Raw genomic sequence first — 19,655 nt, forward strand, 5'->3', positions numbered from 1 at the left:
TATAAATGGTTTTAAGAAAATATTATAGAGAAGTTTTACTGACACTTGGAATTTTACATGAAGGGGAAAGAGACATAGCCAACGGCATCCCAGTAATAATTTCTTTACACATCTGATACGAGAAACCACAGAAACATTCTTAACTGATACAACATGAATTAGATTCTAAAGGCATTCTTTAAGACATAGAGAAAAAAGAAGCAAAGAAAATTCTCAAGTTTACCATTTACAAGAATAGTTTATGCAATTTCAAGAAGTCCTTACCAAGGCATTCAACAGCACTGTATGTTCAAAGTTCATTTGGGAATTAAAAGAATGAATAAAATACTCCTCAGAGGGAGTATAAAGTTTATTCAAACATTTTAGAAATAATCAATTAATTACATAAGAATATAGTGAAATCTGTCAAAAACAATGTCAAGTAACTTGTTTTTAAAGTGGCAATGCAATATAGTAAAGCAATGGCTTTAATGACTAAATGAAAGAATCACAAAGCACCTAGAAATATTTATTGAAGAAATAATAAACAAATTTTCATGATTTCTTTTGTCCATTTACAATTTCAGTATTTTAGCTCTATTTCATATCATTTTTTGGTAGGTGCTGTTAACATATGAGGTTAAAGTGGTAAGTCTCACAATAAAGTAGCCATCTTCTCTGAATATTTCATCTCTTCATTTCTATGAATACAATCATCTTTCAGCTGCATGATTCCTTCAGCCTGATTCTCACTTCATGTCTCAATAAATGTGCTTTTGCCTGATAAAGAGAACTGTGCACATATTGATTCTGCTGTTTTCTCTTTTTTTTTTTTTTTTTTTTTTTTTTGAGATGGAGTTTCACTCTTGTTTCCCCGCTGGAGTGCGATGGCACAACCTCGGCTCATTGCAACCTCCACCTCCTGGGTTCAAGCAATTCTCCTGCCTCAGCCTCCTGAGTAGCTGGAATTACAGGTATGTGCCACCACGCCTGGCTAATTTTTGTATTTTTAGTAGAGACACGGTTTCACCATGTTGGTCAGGCTGGTCTCGAACACCTGATCTCAGGTGGTCCACCCACCTCGGCCTCCCAAAGTGCTGGGATCACAGGCGTGAGCCACCATGCCTGGCCTATTTATCTTTTCATGCTGCTGTCAGGTCCTTCAGGGCTATGCTTCTGATTGCCCATACACTTTACTTCTGAGTATTTCATATTTTACGGGTAGGTAGGGCACCAACTTAGTATGTTAGATAACCACTGTATAGTAAAAACCAGAAATGAAAATATAATAACCCTTATAACTCCTTACATATAAGAAAGACAGAAATACGTCAAAGAAAAAACATTTTAAATAATCTCAGGAAATAATAACACGATCCTCTCCCCGAAAATAAATATAACAAACATATTAGTAACCATAGCTAAACAAGCACTGTAATATAAGAACTCCATTAGACATGAGAAATAGACATTGAAGCCAGGTTTTGACACTTATTCTCCACATCCAGCCAGTTGTCACCAGTCTAGTAAGTGCTACAGGGTTAACTGCCTCTGGACTGACTGAAATATGGTTGTACTTACATAAGAGAACACTGGTTCAGATCCAGCAATGACTTATGAACTTGCCCATAGGTGACAGTAGAAAAAAATAGCTTACTGGATTTAAATCTGCTTCATAAGAGACTTTTATCTGCCAGCCTGACCCCTCTTAAAACTTTTTTTTTTTCTTTTTTTGGTTTGATATACTCAATAGGCACTGGCTTTTGTGATGTGGCTTTCCACACTACTGTACAAGTCCAGAATCCCATTTAATAAGATGCATGAGCTATTAGTCAATGAACTTTAGGGCTGGATGGATCAAGGAAGTGTTTTTCACTGCCCCAGCTTCCTTATGAACCAGATAACTCACCAGCAGTGAGCTACAATAAATTCGAAGACACAACTAACAAAAACTTAGGAAGGCCTGGAAGAGAGGTGCCAAACTGCATTGCAAATACAAAATAAAATATTTTCATGTTGATAAATATTTATAAAAAAATATACATATAATGAATAGGCCATTTTATAATGCTAGTTAAAACTGTGAAGAGCTGTTAAATCTGTAGGTCCATCAATATCCTGGCTTCAAATCAATATGTAGAAATATTTTTAATTAAATTTCAATAAATATACCAGAGGGATTTAAATATGATAAAAACAGTAATTTCAATCTGTTTTTACCAACAATATGTTTAATTGGTTCATGATGGGCTTGAACTAATCAATAACCTACAGCTACAAAAGGGTTTTTGTAAAAATGCATTCATTTCTGATAATAAATGCAGATTCCGTACAGTCAGAAAAACCAGGATGGTGGCAAATAGCAAAATAGAGAGATGATAAATCTTGGATGCAAAATCAAATGATCAAAGAAGACAGTTAAAGATATTTTCAGACTGCCCACATTAGAGTCATGTAATCTGCATCATTCTTTCTCAAGGTCTCTCAACTGGGCACCAGAATAACATCAGATCTAAAACCTTGTTCAGTATTTCCTCTGGTTCACCTTTTGATTATGTAACAAATACTTTTTGCAAAAGATGAAAAAATAAAACTGTAAAATCATTTGGATGGAGTTAGCCCAGCTAGGTCTTTTGGTGTCCTAGCAATTCAAACTGAAATTAAAGGCTTCTTATAGCCTATAAGCTTCTGAAAATGCAGCTAAGTGGCACTCAAAAAGACAGAACATTTTTTCTACTTCCGTAAATATAAAAGAAATTGAAAAATCACCACCTAGAAAAAAAAGCTAGGCATAAATTCATCAGCACCAAGCAGAAATGATCTTCAAAAGGGGCAAGTCTCTTATGTACACTAATCTCTCCTCTAGGAAAAATCCACTGCCTGACGTTAACATCTTTAGGCAAAACAAAAGGCAAAACTCAACAAATTACATTTTGATTCATCCAAATAAAAAGAGAGAGAGAGAGAGATTTCAAGATTTTTGGCACTACTTTAAGCATTTTTCAGGGTAGGTATGGTTTTAAGTTCGACTATCTTCCTTCCCTACTCCATTATTTGCAAAAACAGGAAGTATCAAATTTAACTCTATTCCTAATAATTCTTCAGGTATCATTCCCAAAGTTGTACTTAGTCACAATACGACAGTTACCATTTAAATAAGACTCTAGTTGTAGTAAAAAGTGTTGAAATGTGGTCATATCAAAATCTTGGTTTTCTTTTGTACCTATCAGATATGACTAAATTGTTGGTGGCCAGAACTCAAATCACATACAGTCAACCACATTATTGGATCCATGACCTACATCTCGAATTTGGCTAGTTAAACAGGAACACACAGCTACTCCTGCTCCAGCTCTGCAGTGAGACACAGATCCAACAAGCTCCCACCTGAAAAGACAGAGAAGAAAAAATGTTATCTTAAAACAAAGCATAATTTACTTTACTCAAAATACTAACCAAAGATAAAAATTCCCTATGTGGGACTGGTTTTGTAGGACAGCAAGCTTCCAGTGGGAGATAAGATATCCCAAAGCTTAGTATTAACTACGACTAGCAACATTTTAACACTCTGAAGTAATCTACTGTTATACCAGAAGATAATATAAAGCATAGAGACAACATGTAAATTACCTATTCAGCACTGGATCAAACGCTTCTACTGTATTTAAGTATGCATTGCCATTATGACCACCAACTGCAAAGATTTTGCCCATCACTGTTGCGATTCCCACTCCACCTCTGGGAGTAGTAAGTGCTGCCACATAATCCCACTTGTTGCTTCGGGGGTCATACCGCTCAACTGAACTCAGAGGAGAATTATCATCAAAACCACCTATGTAAAGAAATATTTTAAAAACAGCATTACATTTCTTAGAAATTAACTACTCAATTTCAATTCAATGGCTTTTACAACCCAATCTTTTAAAATCATTTTAGAATGGTTAAGAGAAAAATTTTTTTAAAAATTCATCCCAATACCTGTCTACCACCACCACCAACTACCATTAGACATTGTCTACAATTCAACGTTAGGTAAGTGACATTTTCCTCAATACTAGGATTAAAGATCTTGCAAGTAGGAAAAAACTGGAGTCCCTGTATCTAAGCAGATAATTTAGAGAAAAAGAAAAAAAAAACCACAAACATTCATAAATTTGTCCTTAGCCATCTAGAGACAAGCAAGACAGTACTGAGTTTCCTTCTCTGTGTATTATATCTTAAACAGTAAGAAGGCACAAGAAAGGAATAAACTGAATCATGATTCATCCAGATGAAAGTTAAAGTTTTCCAATTGTTTCCCTTAATACTATAATCGCCATCATAATTATAGAGATGGTGGATTATGACTGAATTCTCACGAATTTTTGTCAAAACAACATTCTCCTGCTACATATTCTAGAAGATAGCAGTCCTTTCTATAGCTCATTCTAGCAATGTACTTAATCTGTTCCTGAGGTTATAGAGACTGTTATTTCAACAGTGCTCCTTCCTTTAAAAACAAGTGTGTCTCTTTTCAGGCTCCAAGTCTAAATGAATATAATAGCTTTCTTTGGTGACAGCCTAATTTACTGAGAATAGAAAGTGTTGATATTATGATCAATCTATTTAAAAACAAGGTCAGAGGCTGGGCACGGTGGCTCATGCCTGTAATCCCAGCACTTTGGGAGGCCAAGGCGGGCTGATCACGAGGTCAGGAGATTGAGACCATCCTGGCTAACATGATGAAACCCCATCTCTACTAAAAATACAAAAAAATTAGCTGGGCATGGTGGCGGGTGCCTGTAGTCCCAGCTACTCGGGAGGCTGAGGCAGAAGAATGGCGTGAACCCGGGAGGCGGATGCTTGCAGTGAGCCGAGATCGCGCCACTGCACTCCAGCCTGGGCGACAGAGCAAGACTCTGTCTCAAAAAAAAAAAAAAAAAAAACAAGGTCAGAAAAAAAATTCAAGTCAACCTCTCTAATGGGTTTAATTTTATTAAATCAATTAAAATGAAATTCACCAATTTTATCTGCATTCTTTCCATGAATTCTGACAAATGTATAGTGTCATTACCATTACAACCATTATATAAAACATTTTTTCATTATAATAAAGGGTTTGGTTTTAATTATTGCTCACGCTAATGTAGAAGATTAAGGGTTTTTTAAAATTTTTGTTTTGTTTTCTTTTGAGACAGGGTCTCACTCTGTTGCCCAGACTGAAGTGCAGTAACATAATCATAGCTCACTGCACTCTCAACCTCCTGGACTCAAGCGATCCTCCCACCTCAGCCTCCTAAGTAGCTGGAGCTATAGGCATATGCCACCACTCCTGGCTAATTTTTTTTATTTTTTTTAAATAGAGGTGAGGTCTCACTATGTTGCCCAGTCTGGTTTTGAACTCCTGGCCTCAAGTGATCCTCCTGCCTCAGCCTCCCAAAGTGCTGGGATTACAGGGGTAATCCCTGCACCTGGCCAAGTTTGTGCTAGTTATATTTTCCATAGTCTTCTTTTTCACTAGTTCCCCATCACTTCCCCAGATAATGCATAAAAATGTATTATAATAAAGAATTCAAACCAGGGATAGAAAAAGCAAAATGCAATTAGGATGTTAGACATGCCCACACCTTCAATTTTTTCTTATTCAAATCAGTTGTACCTGTTTTAAGCAGAACCTGAATGACCAAGAAGATTTTTTTAATGTTCAACCTGAATCATTCTTATTTTTACCATGTCTATTCTAATTATAAGGGTCCAAAATATTTAAAAAGTAACAGCAACAATGTTATTCCTGTCGACATATAACACATGTCAATGCCTGTGGTAGGTAGGGAGCTGTGAGAGGTAGCAATGATTTAACATAAGAACTTTGGATTCACAGACCCAAGTTGAAATTCCAGCTTTGCCACTGATTTATGCATGTGAACATTAGTAAATTATTCATTCTCTCTGAAGTCTCTTGACTACATTACAGAGCTGTTGTGATAATCAGGCAAGATGTAGAGGTAAATTATGTTATTTCCCTTCTTCTTTAATACACGTTGAGCACTGAAAGATTCAGCATTACTTCTGCTACTTATAAGAGAATGCTGTATTGTTAGCATATAAATATCTATAAGAAATATGTTAAGTAACACAAACAATTTACATCAACATATATAAGCAAATGTGACCTTTGCTAAGTGACAACCTCTCTGAATTCATTTCCTCCTCTATAAAGGAAGGTATTACTAATCACAATATAGCTAATCATGTAATGGGGAACTACAAAGTGCCAGAAACACTTTGAGATGCTTAACATGTATTATCTCTTATTCTTAAAATGATTCTGAAAGATAGGCATTATTCCCGTTTCATAATCATTTAAAGCCTTGCTATTGGAAGTGTGTTGTATGAACCTGAAACTGCATCACTGTAACTTGAGAACTGTTTGAAACACAGAAACTAGGCCCCTCCTTTGCAGTATAACAAGATCTCCAGATTATTCATATGCACATTACGGTCTGAGAATGCACTGACCTAATGTTCCTCCCAACTCTGCAATTCAGTAAGTCAAAAAGCAATATAGACCAATTACTGAACACTACAGCCAGGGCAAGCCTTGCAGTCCCCAGGTGGTGCGCATTCGTTCCCGCGGCCCCACCAGGAAACAATGTGCCTGCAGCCCTGAGCCGGATGACCTGGGGACCGCAGGGCAGCCATGGTGAGGAGAGTGAGGATGCAGGGGCCGCTCCTGCCAAGAAAGCCCCAGCCAGACAAGACAAGCCCAAGAAGCTGCCCTTCTTGCTGCTGGGCAGTTGGTCAGTATCCAGAGCAACGAGGCTGTGGCCCTACTCAAGACTCATGGCCTGTAACGTGTCCATGGGCTTTGGTGAGAGTTGGAAGAAGCACCTCAATGGAGTTCGGGAAATGTATTTCATCAAGGTAAAAGGATTTGTCACAGAAGAAAGGAAACATTACACTGTTTATCCACTCCCACACTAAGTCTTCACCTGGACCCATATGTGTGACATAAGAGATGTGAAGGTTGTCATCCCAGGACAGGACCCATATCAGAGACCGAATCAAGTTCATGGGCTGCTTTAGTGTTCAAAGACCTGTTCCACCTCTGCCTGGTTTGGAAAACATTTATAAAGAGCCATCTACAGATATGGATGGTTTTATTCATCCTGGTCATGGAGATTTATCTGGGTGGGCCAAATAAGCTGTTCTACTCCAGGCTGTCCTCACTGTTCTCCTACTCCAGGCTGTCCTCACTGTTCTGCCCCATCATGCCAATTTTCATAAGGAAAGAGGAGGCTGGGAGCAATTTACCAATGTGGTTGTGTCCTGGCTAAATCAGAACTCAAATGGCCTTGTCTTTCTACTCTGGGGCTGTTATGCTAAGAAGAAGGGCAGTACCTTGCACAGGAAGCAGCACCATGTGTTGCAGATGGCTCATTCCTCCCCGTGTACAGAGGGTTCTTTGGATGTAGACAATTTTCTAAGACCAATGAGCTCCTGCAGAAGTCTAGCAAGAAGCCCACTGACTGGAAGGAGCTATGATCCTGAGCTGAGGAGTAGTCTGTCTCCATTGGTGGTTATTGGGAAGCTGTTGTTTAAGTATTTGTCACTTACAAAATCAAACTGAAAATTTTTCCTATTAATTCTTAAATACTCTGCATAAGGTAAAGCTTCCACAAAGCAGCCATGAACCAGGTTGCCCAGAAATGGCAGCTTTATATAGCCACACATAGCAGACTATCCTTTGGCCAAATGTCTCTACAACATGGCTTCAGCCTAAAATATGCTAACTTCTCAGAAGACGATGAGGTCAAATGTTCACTTGGCTCTCTTTACCCCACACCCCACCCCCCTTACCTTTATGGTTAAAGGGGGAAGATGTATACCTTTTAGGTAGAACCATAGTTTGGTGCCTGCTGTTACTTGGTTTCACCTAGTTAGACTTTCAACTACAAGGTGTTTTAGGGGGTGTTTTTGCGTAGAAAGGCCCCCTTTTCCCAGCCCGGCAGGCATTCCAGTTTCTGCCAAGTACACTTATGCTCCCTTGATCTTTCAAGGGGCCTTCAGGTCCTTCCTTAAGGGAACTATGAGGGTTTTGCAGGTTTCTAGAAATCTGGACGTGAAATTAGGGCTCAATTTTCTGATCGTAGTAAAGGCGAAGACTCCCAAGGAACAGCCCTTGGTGTTGGCCTTAACAGACAGACAAGGGCTGAGGGATGTGAACTGAGTCTTGTTATTCTTTGGGCATTTCATGGAATAAGCAGTGAAATTTAGACAAGAAAGAATAGAAAAGAGAATTCTTCTTTAATGGGGGGAGGTGATTTTCTCCCAGGGTTATCCTGAGTTGGGGTTTTTAAGATAGCACAAACTGCTACATGCTGTTTTTTATGGACTGAAATCACTTTATAATATTTTTTTCTGCAACACTGGAGATTTTTAGTTTTTTAAAAGATATATATATATATAAAAATATATATATCCTTCTTTTTTAAGACACAATCTTTATTGGGTCTGTACCTTCATCCTTGATCTTGTTAGCAATGCCATTTTTTTTTTGCTGTTAGGTGGGTTAAAGCGTTACCCTGCATGGGGTTTGGTAATAAAAGATTGTTAAAGTAAAAAAAAAAAAAAAAAAAAGCAATATAAACATTGACATGACCTTTATTTATATGAAATACCTAGGCCAGGTGCGGTGGCTCATGCCTGTAATCCCAGCACTTTGGCAGGCCAAGGCAGGAAGATCACTTGAGGTCAGGAGTTCAAGATCAGCCTGGCAAACACGATGAAACCCTGTCTTTACTAAAAATACAAAAATTAGCTGGGCACGGTGGCACACACCTGTAATCCCAGCTACTCAGAAGGCTGAGGCAGGAGAATTGCTTGAACATGGGAGGCAGAGGATGCAGTGAGCTGAGATCATACCACTGCACTCCAGCCTGGGTGACAGAGCAAAACTCCATCTCAAAAATAAATAAATAAATACCTACTGGCTTACTTGAAGTATTCAACATAATTTCCCTTGAAATGAGGTTGAGAAAAACAAATCTTAGACCTTTTAAAATTTATTGTAGCAAAGCACATTCAATCTGTCCTTCCATTTAAAAACATATACCTTATTTAAATATAATCCCCTTCTTTAAATAAATTTGTTACTCTTAGAAAAATAAGGTTTTACATGTTTTAAACATGTAAGATGAAGATTTAAACAAAAATTATGAATGTGACCTTAAGAATTCAGCTAGGCATGGTGGCCCATGCCTGTAATCCCAGCACTCTGGGAGGGCAAGGCAGGAGGATCACTTAAGGCCAGTTGTTCATAACCAGCCTGGGCAACACAGCAAGGACCCATCTCTACAAAAAAACAGAAAAAAACTGGCTGGGTGTGATAGCATGGGCCTCTAGTCCTAGCTACTTGAGAGGCTGAGGCAGGAGGATCATGTGAGCCCAGGAGTTCAAGGCTGCAGTGAGCTACGACTGTGCCACCACACTTCAGCCTGGGCAACAGAAAGACACTGTCTCCCTCTAAAAAAAAAAAAACAAAACAAAGAATTCAAAAGCATCAGACTGAACATGTACAATTCTTCTCTGTTAATTATAAACAAAATTTTGTAAGAAAGAATTCAAAAGCACATTTCAGGACTGATTCTACTTAAGGCTAAATACAATGTAATTTTTGTTACTCTGTTATATGACACTTGTCATTGTATATACTGATATATTAGAGAAATACCCATTTACTCACCAACTACGTATAAGCAACCATGAAGCTTGCTAACTCCATTGCCTGCTCTTCTTTGACCCATTTCTTTAACTTCTATCCACTTATCCAGATGTGGATCATATCTCTCCACGCTAGATAAAGAAGCCATTCCATCATTGCCACCTACTGCATAAACATGGTTCTAAATGAAGAGAGTCAAACAAAACACATTAGATTTTGAATTTACTTATATATTGTTCTAATGGTAAATTAGAATGTACAAGGCAGTATTTCAGGAAATAATATGATATATAATATCTTCATATTGGTGATGATATATTGGACCTTTCCTTATTTTGGTTATGAATGTAATGCAATGTAATTTAATGGCAAGTTGCCATATAACTTACTACTAGAGCAACAGAGCCAACTCCTCCACGGGGAGTATTCATTGGTGCCACTGTACTCCACTGATCAGATTCTATGTCATATCTCTCCACATCATTGAAGCAAGTATTGTCATCTAACCCTCCAATTGCATAAATTGGGCCTCCTAAGGAAGCCAAGGCAATTCCTCGCCTGCAAAGACAATAAAACATACTTTAGCAAATGGGTATGTTTCCAGGAAAAAAAGTCATATAAAAAATTGTGCTAATGCAAATCATTTATCATGTTAACCTTCAAACAGTATAGTTTGTTTCCATTATTTTTAGATCTATCAAAGCTTTTGACTAGATGGCTACAGAATTGCCAAACTGTGCAACTCTGTGTGAATACTGCCCCCTAAAGTTGTACAGTGCATAGCCTACACAGGCTACTTTAAACTCAAAACAATAAAATATAACCCAACAAAATAGTATAAAAGGGTCCAAAATATTCAATTAGTGCACACACAGCAGCATAATTGAGAGGTTAATGAGTTGACAGAGAAGTTTTGCAGCGGAGGTCAGAAGCCAATCTCACTTACAAATCCATGCAATTACAGAGCTCATTTTGTTGCAGGGTTTCATTATACCACACAAAAGAGTATTAAATTTTATATTACAAGTTTTATGTCACGTTGCTTTATTTCTGAAGCATATTTACTTCTAAGAGACTTAGCCCATGTTAAAAGCTGATTTAACAGTGATCAGAAAAAAAAAACTCAATTTCTTAAAAAACACACTGCACCAATCAACAGTTGAACTATTATCAAACTATTACCTTGTCACTAGCTTGGATAATTTATAAACCTCTACTATCTTGTGTCTCATCTGAGACATAGCTGATATTAATGAGTTAATACATGTAAAGCACTAAGAACAATGTCTGGCCCATATTTAGTTCTATGAAGTATTAGCTTTTATTATTATTGGAGAAAGCAGCTGCTTCACTGAGATTCTAACTCTAAATTTACCAGAGAGTATCCAACAAAAGAATTCTTAAGGATAATGTTATCATTCACTTTCAGAATCCTCAACCTCTTTTCTCTTGGGTATAAAGCTATGACTTACCAAATACCGTGCTTATAAAAATGTTCAGGTGTGTGAGAACAAGTACATGTGTTGTCTAGAATGTAAGGATGTTAGGTCAGGGAAATAAAGTAAGTGTGCCTAATAATTGTCCCTCCCCTCAAACGACAAAAGCAGACAACATCATTGGCTTATTTCCTACTCCTCAAAACTCTCTTGGTTTTCATAACATCACACATTTTAGTCCACTCCTACGTCTCTGGCTAGTGCTTTTCAGCTTCCTTTATCAGTCCCTTCTTTACTCCATCATTAAATTATAAAGTTCCCTAAGGGTCACTCTACACTTTCTCTCCCTAAGCATATCCCATTCTTTCCACAGATTTGTGATAATTCAAATATATATTTTCAGACATATACCCAATTTCTACCTCAAATCTGTCTTGCTGGCTCTTCAACCTTAACTTTAATCTGAAATGAAACTCACTGCCCACCTCGCTGTGGTAGGCAGAATTTTAAGATACTCCCCATCCCCTGGTGTTACTCTCATGACTATGCTACAGTATATGGCAAAAGGGAGGTGACCTTGGTGGGCCTAATCTAATCAAACGAACCTTCACAAGCAGAGAGGTTTCTCCAGCTGATTGTCAGAAATTCAAAAACCCAGGTGAATGCAGTGTGCCATTGCTTGTTTGAAGGTGGGGGGGAACATGTGGGAAGGATCTGGCAGTGACTTGTAGCCAACAGCCAAGAAAAATGAGAAACTCAGTCCTGTAGCCACAAGGAACTGAATTCTACCAATAACCTAAATGGCCTTGGAAGTGGCTTCTTCCCCAGTGCCTCCAGATAAAAGCCTAGCCCAATCTCTTGATTCTGGCCTTGTGGGACCCTAAGTAGAAAGCCTAGCAAAACCTGCATGACTTTTGAACTGTGAGCTAATAAATGGGTGCTATTTTAAGCTGCTAAATTGGGGGCAATTTGTTACACAGACATAGAAAATTAATACACCCCCATCACAAAACAAACAAAAATTTTATCCCATTCACCATGTTGTTTTCCTAATTCAGAAATCATACCACTATCCATCCAGTTGCTTAAGGCAGAAACCGAAGAATCATCTTTGCCTCTACCTAATTGTTCTTTCTAATTATCATAAAGTCCTTTTGACCATACACCTCTGAACTATCTTTCAAATATGTCCTCTTTTCTCTATCTCAATTTCTATCAGTATAGTCCAAGCCACCATTATTTCTTTACATCAAGGGATGAAGAATTACAATAACCCTTTTTGGTCTGTCAGACTGTTTTCACTCTGGTCATCCTCAAATCCCTTCTCCATTTTGTATGCAGAAGTTCTCTGAAAAGAGAAATCTGATCCTATAATTCCCCTATTATTTAAATAAAAATATAAAATATATATTTACTATACATGCATATTAAATATATATGTTTAATTCAAAGCCCATCAGATAAAATATCCTTGGCAAACTTGAAAGGCATCATCCTTCACTTACTCTTTCTGCCTCATTTCTAGACACTCTTCCCCTTAATCTCCCAACTGCATTGGACCTCTTTCATACTCTTTGCTCTCTTTCATCACCTGGTTTTTGAAGGCTCTTCATCTCCCTCCACTTACCACTCTTACCCCACCTATGATAACTTAATCAGGCTAAATTCTGCAGTTCCTTCAGATCGTAATAAATGGGGCTTCATTAAGATGTTCTCCACTCCTCAAGCACCCTTTACTCACCCCATGCTAATATTATTCCCCTTATGTCATTATTTGTATCTTCTCTTCCACAATGTAAGCTATACAGAGGCAAAGACACTGGCTATGTTTTTTACTGCTGGTAGCAAAAAACAAAGTGGTATCTTTACCACTTGGTATGTCTTGTGGTGGGCATTTAAAACTTTTTTTTGAATAAGTGAATCTTTAGACATGCCGTCAGGATGATGGGTTTCAATAGACTCATAGCTTGAACAAACATCGGTGTCCATTTCAGTGGAAAGATGAAATAAAAAAATAAAGATAACCAGATATTTCACATGTGAAAATTTATTGAAATGCGTACTAAAAACATGATTTGGGGGTATATAAGTTATAAACAAATAATATGACAAAATAATTGTAGCTCTATTATTTTTCACACAGACTGTAAATGCTCGGGGCATATTTTAAAAGATTAAAGAAATTCAACTGCTATTTTGCTAGAGAAGTTTCATTCAATCTTTGGCTAAAAACCAACATAGTAACAGGGATATAAAGATTAAAAAAGTACTTTGGGATTTTATCTCCCATTTTAATCCATGCAGTTACCACATAGTAAAAATCACTCCCTATTAAAGTATTAAAATGTCATTTGTAGACAGTGAGAGAGAACAGTTTAAGACTAGCTTTTTTTTTTTTTTCTAGGATTCTTTCTCATGAGGGGAAAAAAAGCTTAAAATGTCTTCACATTTCTTTTTAATCTTTTGTATTTTAACACAAGAAGCAAAAACCAGTTGAAAATATTATTAATCAAAAATAGAAAATTAGAGGCAACATATCCCCATGTGTGGTTTAGTTTTTAATTGCTCATTTTGATAACAAGTCATTTTTACAGAATGGTGCTAATTTGCCAACCATATAAGCCACAATGTCTCAGGTATGGTTTTACTAGTTCAGGTTTGTTTCTTTTAATTAAACTGTGGGTGATACATTTATATATATTAAGGTATGTATCATTATATATCATATATATGTGTATATATATATATCACCTGCAGGTTTTTTTTTTTGAGAAAGAATTTTGCTCTTGTCATCCAGACTGGAGTGCAATGGCGCAATCTCGGCTCACTGCAACCTCCACCTCCTGGGTTCAAGCGATTCTCCTGTCTCAGCCTCCCTAGCAGCTGGGATTACAGGCACCCGCCACCACGCCCAGCTAATTTTTGTATTTTTAGTAGAGACAGGGTTTTGCCATGTTGGCCAGGCTGGTCTCAAACTCCTGACCTTACGTGATCCGCCCATCTCGGCCTCCCAAAGTGCTGGGATTACAGGCATGAGCCACCATGCCCGGCCCACCTGCAGTTTTATTAAAAGAAACTCTTCAGCAATATTTTCAATATTTACTAAGATAGCCTTCTTCTCTCTTCTTGCATTATATTTTCACTCTGACACAGAGGCAGAATTATTCTAGTATCTAGTTTTATACAAATTATTAAGCTCAGTCTTTGAAATCCTCATGCTATTTACAGAACAATAAAGTTGAAAAAAAATAATAGGCAACAAAATTTAATCTCCCATTTGGTGCAAAATATATGTGATCTTCTGACAATACAATTCCAATCACTGGGAGGAATTACAGTATGCTTCATTGCTACTATACTGAATCATAAATAAACAAATATTTATTCCTTCCTACTAAAGCAACATACACTCTTAAAATATCTAGTAACTCCTGTAAGTTTTCTTGTCTCCAGATCACAACGCTTCAACTATTTTTTGTAGATAACATGGTTTTCAGATGTATTACTAACCTGCTAGTTTTTTCTTACATGCATTCCAGATTATCATTCTCACATTTATAACAATCCATTTTTGTGCACCTTCTATATATCTTATTTTCAAATTATAAACATGTTACTGTACCAACAAGTTATGTTCATTATAAACCATCCACCCAAAATAAATTTTTAAAAATGTACAGAGAGTCTAATCTTTTATTCCCATACCCCAACTGGTGTTATATATCCTACTTCAACAATACATCTATAGATACGGAGAGATCAGTGTCAAGAACAATACAACTATAAACTCCCTTAATCTAAGGCTTCACTTCTTTTAATGTAGGCAACTGTATTATATTCACTTTTTTCCTTTCCTTTTTTTTAAGAGATGTGTTTCATAATGGTTCAGGTACTTTTCTCCATATGAAACAATCAAAAACCTGATTTCCCACCATCTTATGTTGTACTCGTGGGACTGAGTTTTTAAAATACCTAAGGCAGGTTTTAACCTATAACTCTATTTTTAACATTTTTTAGGTTTTTGTCTAGAGTATATGTGGTCTACTCTGTCTTTGGAATCCTGATTTGGTCACATGCCTTAGTGATCTTTCCACCTTAAGATATCTAAAAAGCTGGTATTCAAGTCATTAATGAAAGTGTCAAACAGGTTAGAGTACTAAGTATGTTACTAAAAATCTTCCCTTTAGACTGATACATTAATCAGCATATATTCCAGTTTATGTTGATGAGAATATAAATATTAGAACATAAATATGTAAATGAGAACATAAATATGTAGGTGAGAACTTAAAATATTACTGTTCATCAGGATAAAAATCAATGAAGAAAAGAGAAATTGAGGACTATTTTCTTAACATGATAAAAATATAGATACCTTAGTCCTAAAGTCAGTATCTTATTTAATAGCAAAACACTAGATACTTTTCTAATAAGATCAGGAACAAGACAAAAACACCTACTATCTCTGCCATTATTCACCTGTATTAGATTATTAGGCAATACAATTAGACAAGAAAAATCAATAAGAAGCATAAGGATGTGTGGGAAAATTGACCCAAAAAGTCTACAGATTAATTAATAGTACTGTTCAATGCTAATTTCAGTAACTGCTATGGCTGTGTAACATGTTAACATTATGGGAAGCCAGGTGCAGGGTAGGTGGCAAGGTTTTGCCATCTCAGCACTGGCATTTGGCATTATCTTTGCCACTGGCATTTGGGATTATCTTTGCCACTGGCATTTGGGCTAGAAGATTCTTTGCTGTGCATTACAGAATCTTTGGCAGCGTCTCTGACTTCTTCCCACAGATGCTAGCAGCAATTTTCCCATCCCCAAGCTGTGACAACCAAAAATGTCTCCAGACACTGCCAAGTGTCCCACAGAGGGGACAAAATCATCTTCCGTTGAGAACTACTGATACACAGAAACTTTAATATTTTTGCAACTTCTCTGAATAAACTAAAATTATCTCAAAATAAAATGTTTAAAAAAATCAATGCTCATGTATAAGTGAAAACTGTGACTACCATATGGTACTCTAAAACATGACTGCATTTTTAATTCTTAAAAAAAATAAAAGGTGGTAACAAAGTATCACCTTGGACACACTAACAAAATGTGTTTGAGAAGGTATTTAAAGTTTCTAAAGTAGAAAAAAAAGTTTAAAATAAGGCCTTTAAATTTTAAGAAACTTTATTTCCACTATCAGTTCAAAGTAACTTTCCATGCTGATCTACCTCTTTGTGTTCATTGATGCCTTCATCATCCATTTATTAGTGAGAGGATCAAACATCTCCATGCTACCTAAATGTTCATTTCCATCATGTCCACCTACTGCATACACTTTACCTGTCAAATAGAGAAGTATTTTCATTTGACTCCAAATAAATAAATTCATAACATTAATGTTACATATATAAACATTATATAATTAAAATGTCACCATAAGTTAATTTTCAATAATTGCTGTTCTGTTCAACATTATGATCAATGTCATTTCAGTAGTTGAATGAAAAATCAATGTAAGCTTGCACTAAACCTGCTGTTCTACATGAAGTTATTTATTAGTAAATGCTCTAATATTATCGCCCCCCCTTAGGCTTCCCAAATTTTTATTACTTGGTAGATGAAATCACTAATCATGCCTTCAAAGAATGCTTAATAAAATGGAAAAATGCTCTTACTAGGTTATATTTTAAAATATAAAACTGCTGGCCGGGCATGGTGGATCATGCCTGTAATCCCAGCACTTTGGGAGGCTCAGGCAGGTGGATCACCTGAGATCAGGAGATCGAGACCAACATGGTGAAAGCCCATCTCTACTAAAAATACAAAATATTACCCGGGCGTGGTGGTGGACACCTGTAATCCCAGCTACTTGGGAGGCTGAGGCAGAATTGCTTGAACCTGGGAAGCGGAGGTTATAGTGAGGTGAGGTCACGCCACTGCCTTCCAGCCTGGGCAACAAGAGCGAAACTTCATCTCAAACAAACAAACAAACAAACAAAAACTATATATATATATAAACTGTGCACACACACATGCACACACACTCACACACATACATATAAAACTGGTTTGTTGTTTGGTTTTTCTTTTTGAGACAGGGTCTTGCTCTGTCACCCAGGCTGGAGTGGAGTGGCGTTATGACTGCTCAATGCAGCCTCAAACTCCTAGGCTCAAGTGATCCTTCCACCTCAGCCTCCCAAGTAGCTGAGACCACAGGCGTGCACCACTACGTCTGGCTAAATTTTTAAATTTTTTTGTAGAGACAAGATCTCCCTACGTTGCCCAGGCTGGTCTTGAACTCCCAGGTTCAAATGATCCTCCCACTTCAATCTCCATAAAACTATTAATATGATCAATTTTTTTCCTCAGTAAAACAAACAAAAACACACACAGAAAGATAGGCAAGACTGTACACCAAAATGTTAACTGTGACTATTTCTGGGTGTTTGTGTTGCAAGTGGTTTTCATTTTTTATGAAAATGTTTTTATATGGTTAAAAATTCATTTATACTTTTATAATAAAAAAGTGACCTTTTAGAGTTTTCTGACAATTTATCGATGGTTCTACAATTAATTCATTTTCAGGAATGAGTCAAAAAAATTAATTGTAGTAATAATCATTAATTTTAGTTAGATGGGCATAAAAAAGCTGATACGTAATTATAATTTGAGTTCAATAAACATTTTTCCTTGGTTTAGTTTTTTGGTAACTATAACTCAGAATAGTTTAACTGTTTATATCTCTTTTCTCTGATATTCATCTCCATATTATGCACACTGAGCATCTGTGGGCACAAAGCAAGTAAATTATCACTAACCAAGCATTTTATTTAAAAATAATTTACAATTTACTCATTTTCTTATATAAAAATAAATTCTCAAAGTTGAAATATTTTAAAAAGAGCATTGTGATCATGTGATATTTCAGACAAGAGTGGACCCACCTTCCACAGAGATTACACCCACATGTCGCCTTCGACTATTCATTTCTGGTCCAAAGAACCAACTGTTTTTATTGATAGAATAGCATTCAATACTGCGAAAGGGGTCACCAGATCCACCTCGACCGCCTACACAAAACAGCACACCTAAAGGTAAAGCCACAGAATAGAGATAAATTATAGCTGCCAAATTGAAAAAAATTAGAAAGCCAAAACTTTGGGTAAAAGCAAAAAGACAAAAAAAAGTTATTTGGATAGTATTCAATGTTATTATGTTACTAGAAATCTAATAAAATTTTCTTCTTGTCCCCTCAAAGAATAGGGTATATCAACTATCTCTGCTTGCTAATGTCCCACTACAATATGGTTTATACTCTCACCTACCTTCTAAAATTACACTTCCTAAGGTCGTAACAAAACCAATCAGCCTCTAAGTTAATTTCTTATTGAACACAATTGCAACATTTGATATGCTGATCATCCCATTTTTTGGGAAACATCTTACTTCCTTGATTTCTATATCAGTCTCCTTTTGTCTCCAATCATTTATTTCCTTCTATGTTTTCCATGTTCCATCCTTAGCCCATTTCTCACATATTTTTTGCTCATACAGGAAAAGTTCATCCCTTTGTTTTAGATTCCATCTATATCATAACACCTTCCTATATACATTTCTAAGCCACATCTCCACTTGATGTCCCACAGACACCTCAAACCCAACAAGTTCAAAAGGATCTCCCCTTCTTGCCTACCTAAACAACCTCTTCCTTCCCTGTGGTGTCCTGTCTGTTCCTCTCTATTCCCAATGCCACTGGGAACGGTTCATGCCCTCATTACCTATTACCTAACTACTGCAAAATCCTGTCCTCTCTTAATACTTAGCTGTCTTTTTGCTTTCAGATTGTCAACATAGTAAAATAATGAAAAGGCTCTTTTGATAGCCTTCCATTACCTACACCAGTACTTCTCAAAAACTTTAGTGAATGCCACTGAATTGTACACTTAAAAATGGTTAAAATGGGCAGGTTCAGTGGCTCATGTCTGTAATCCCAGCATTTTGGGAGGCTGAGGCAGGAGAATCATTTGAGGCCAGGAGTTGGAAACCAGCCTGGGCAACAGAACAAGACCCCTATCTCTACAAAAAAATTTAAAATTAGCCAGCTGTGGTGGGGTATGCCTGTAGTGCCAACTACATGGGAGGCTGAGGCAGGAGGATCACTTGAGCCCATGATTTCGATGCCGCAGTGAGCTGATTGCACCACTGCACTCCAGCCTGAGTGATGGAGTGAGACCCTGTCTCTAAAAATAAATGACAAAAAATGCTTAAAATGGCAAATTTTGTTACATATATTTTACAATTAAAAAAAAAGTGTAGTGTAATTCAGCATCAGCTGGAGGGCATAAAACACAGATTGCTGGGCCTGACTTCCAGAGTTTCTGATTCAGTAGGTTTGGGGTAAGTCCAAGAATCTGCATTTCTTACAAGTTCCCAAGTGAAGGCTGATGCTGCTGGTCGAGGGGTGACCACTTCCTTCATACTTTGAGCAGCAAAGGCTACCTTACAAGGTAAAACCTTATCACAGCATA

The 19,655-nt window shown here is 36.9% G+C and overlaps 1 protein-coding gene and 1 pseudogene across 1 annotated transcript in view; one reads left to right on the forward strand and one right to left on the reverse strand.

Moving 5' to 3' along the window:
* Positions 1–795: 795 nt before the first annotated feature.
* KLHL8 (kelch like family member 8) overlaps positions 796–19,655 on the reverse strand; it is a 61,074-nt gene continuing 42,214 nt past the window's right edge. The window contains exons 5-10 of the mRNA XM_002814949.6: positions 18,072–18,215; positions 16,356–16,467; positions 10,072–10,240; positions 9,704–9,863; positions 3,610–3,811; positions 796–3,366 (exon numbers count right to left, since the gene is read on the reverse strand). Of these exons, the coding sequence (XP_002814995.1) occupies positions 3,243–3,366; positions 3,610–3,811; positions 9,704–9,863; positions 10,072–10,240; positions 16,356–16,467; positions 18,072–18,215 (911 nt within the window). The 3' untranslated portion in view covers positions 796–3,242. The remainder of the gene's footprint in view (positions 3,367–3,609; positions 3,812–9,703; positions 9,864–10,071; positions 10,241–16,355; positions 16,468–18,071; positions 18,216–19,655) is intronic.
* Positions 5,741–7,503, forward strand: LOC103890459 (uracil-DNA glycosylase-like; annotated as a pseudogene).

Source organism: Pongo abelii, chromosome 3 (genome assembly GCF_028885655.2).
Source record: "Pongo abelii isolate AG06213 chromosome 3, NHGRI_mPonAbe1-v2.0_pri, whole genome shotgun sequence".
Taxonomy (NCBI): Eukaryota; Metazoa; Chordata; class Mammalia; order Primates; family Hominidae; genus Pongo; species Pongo abelii.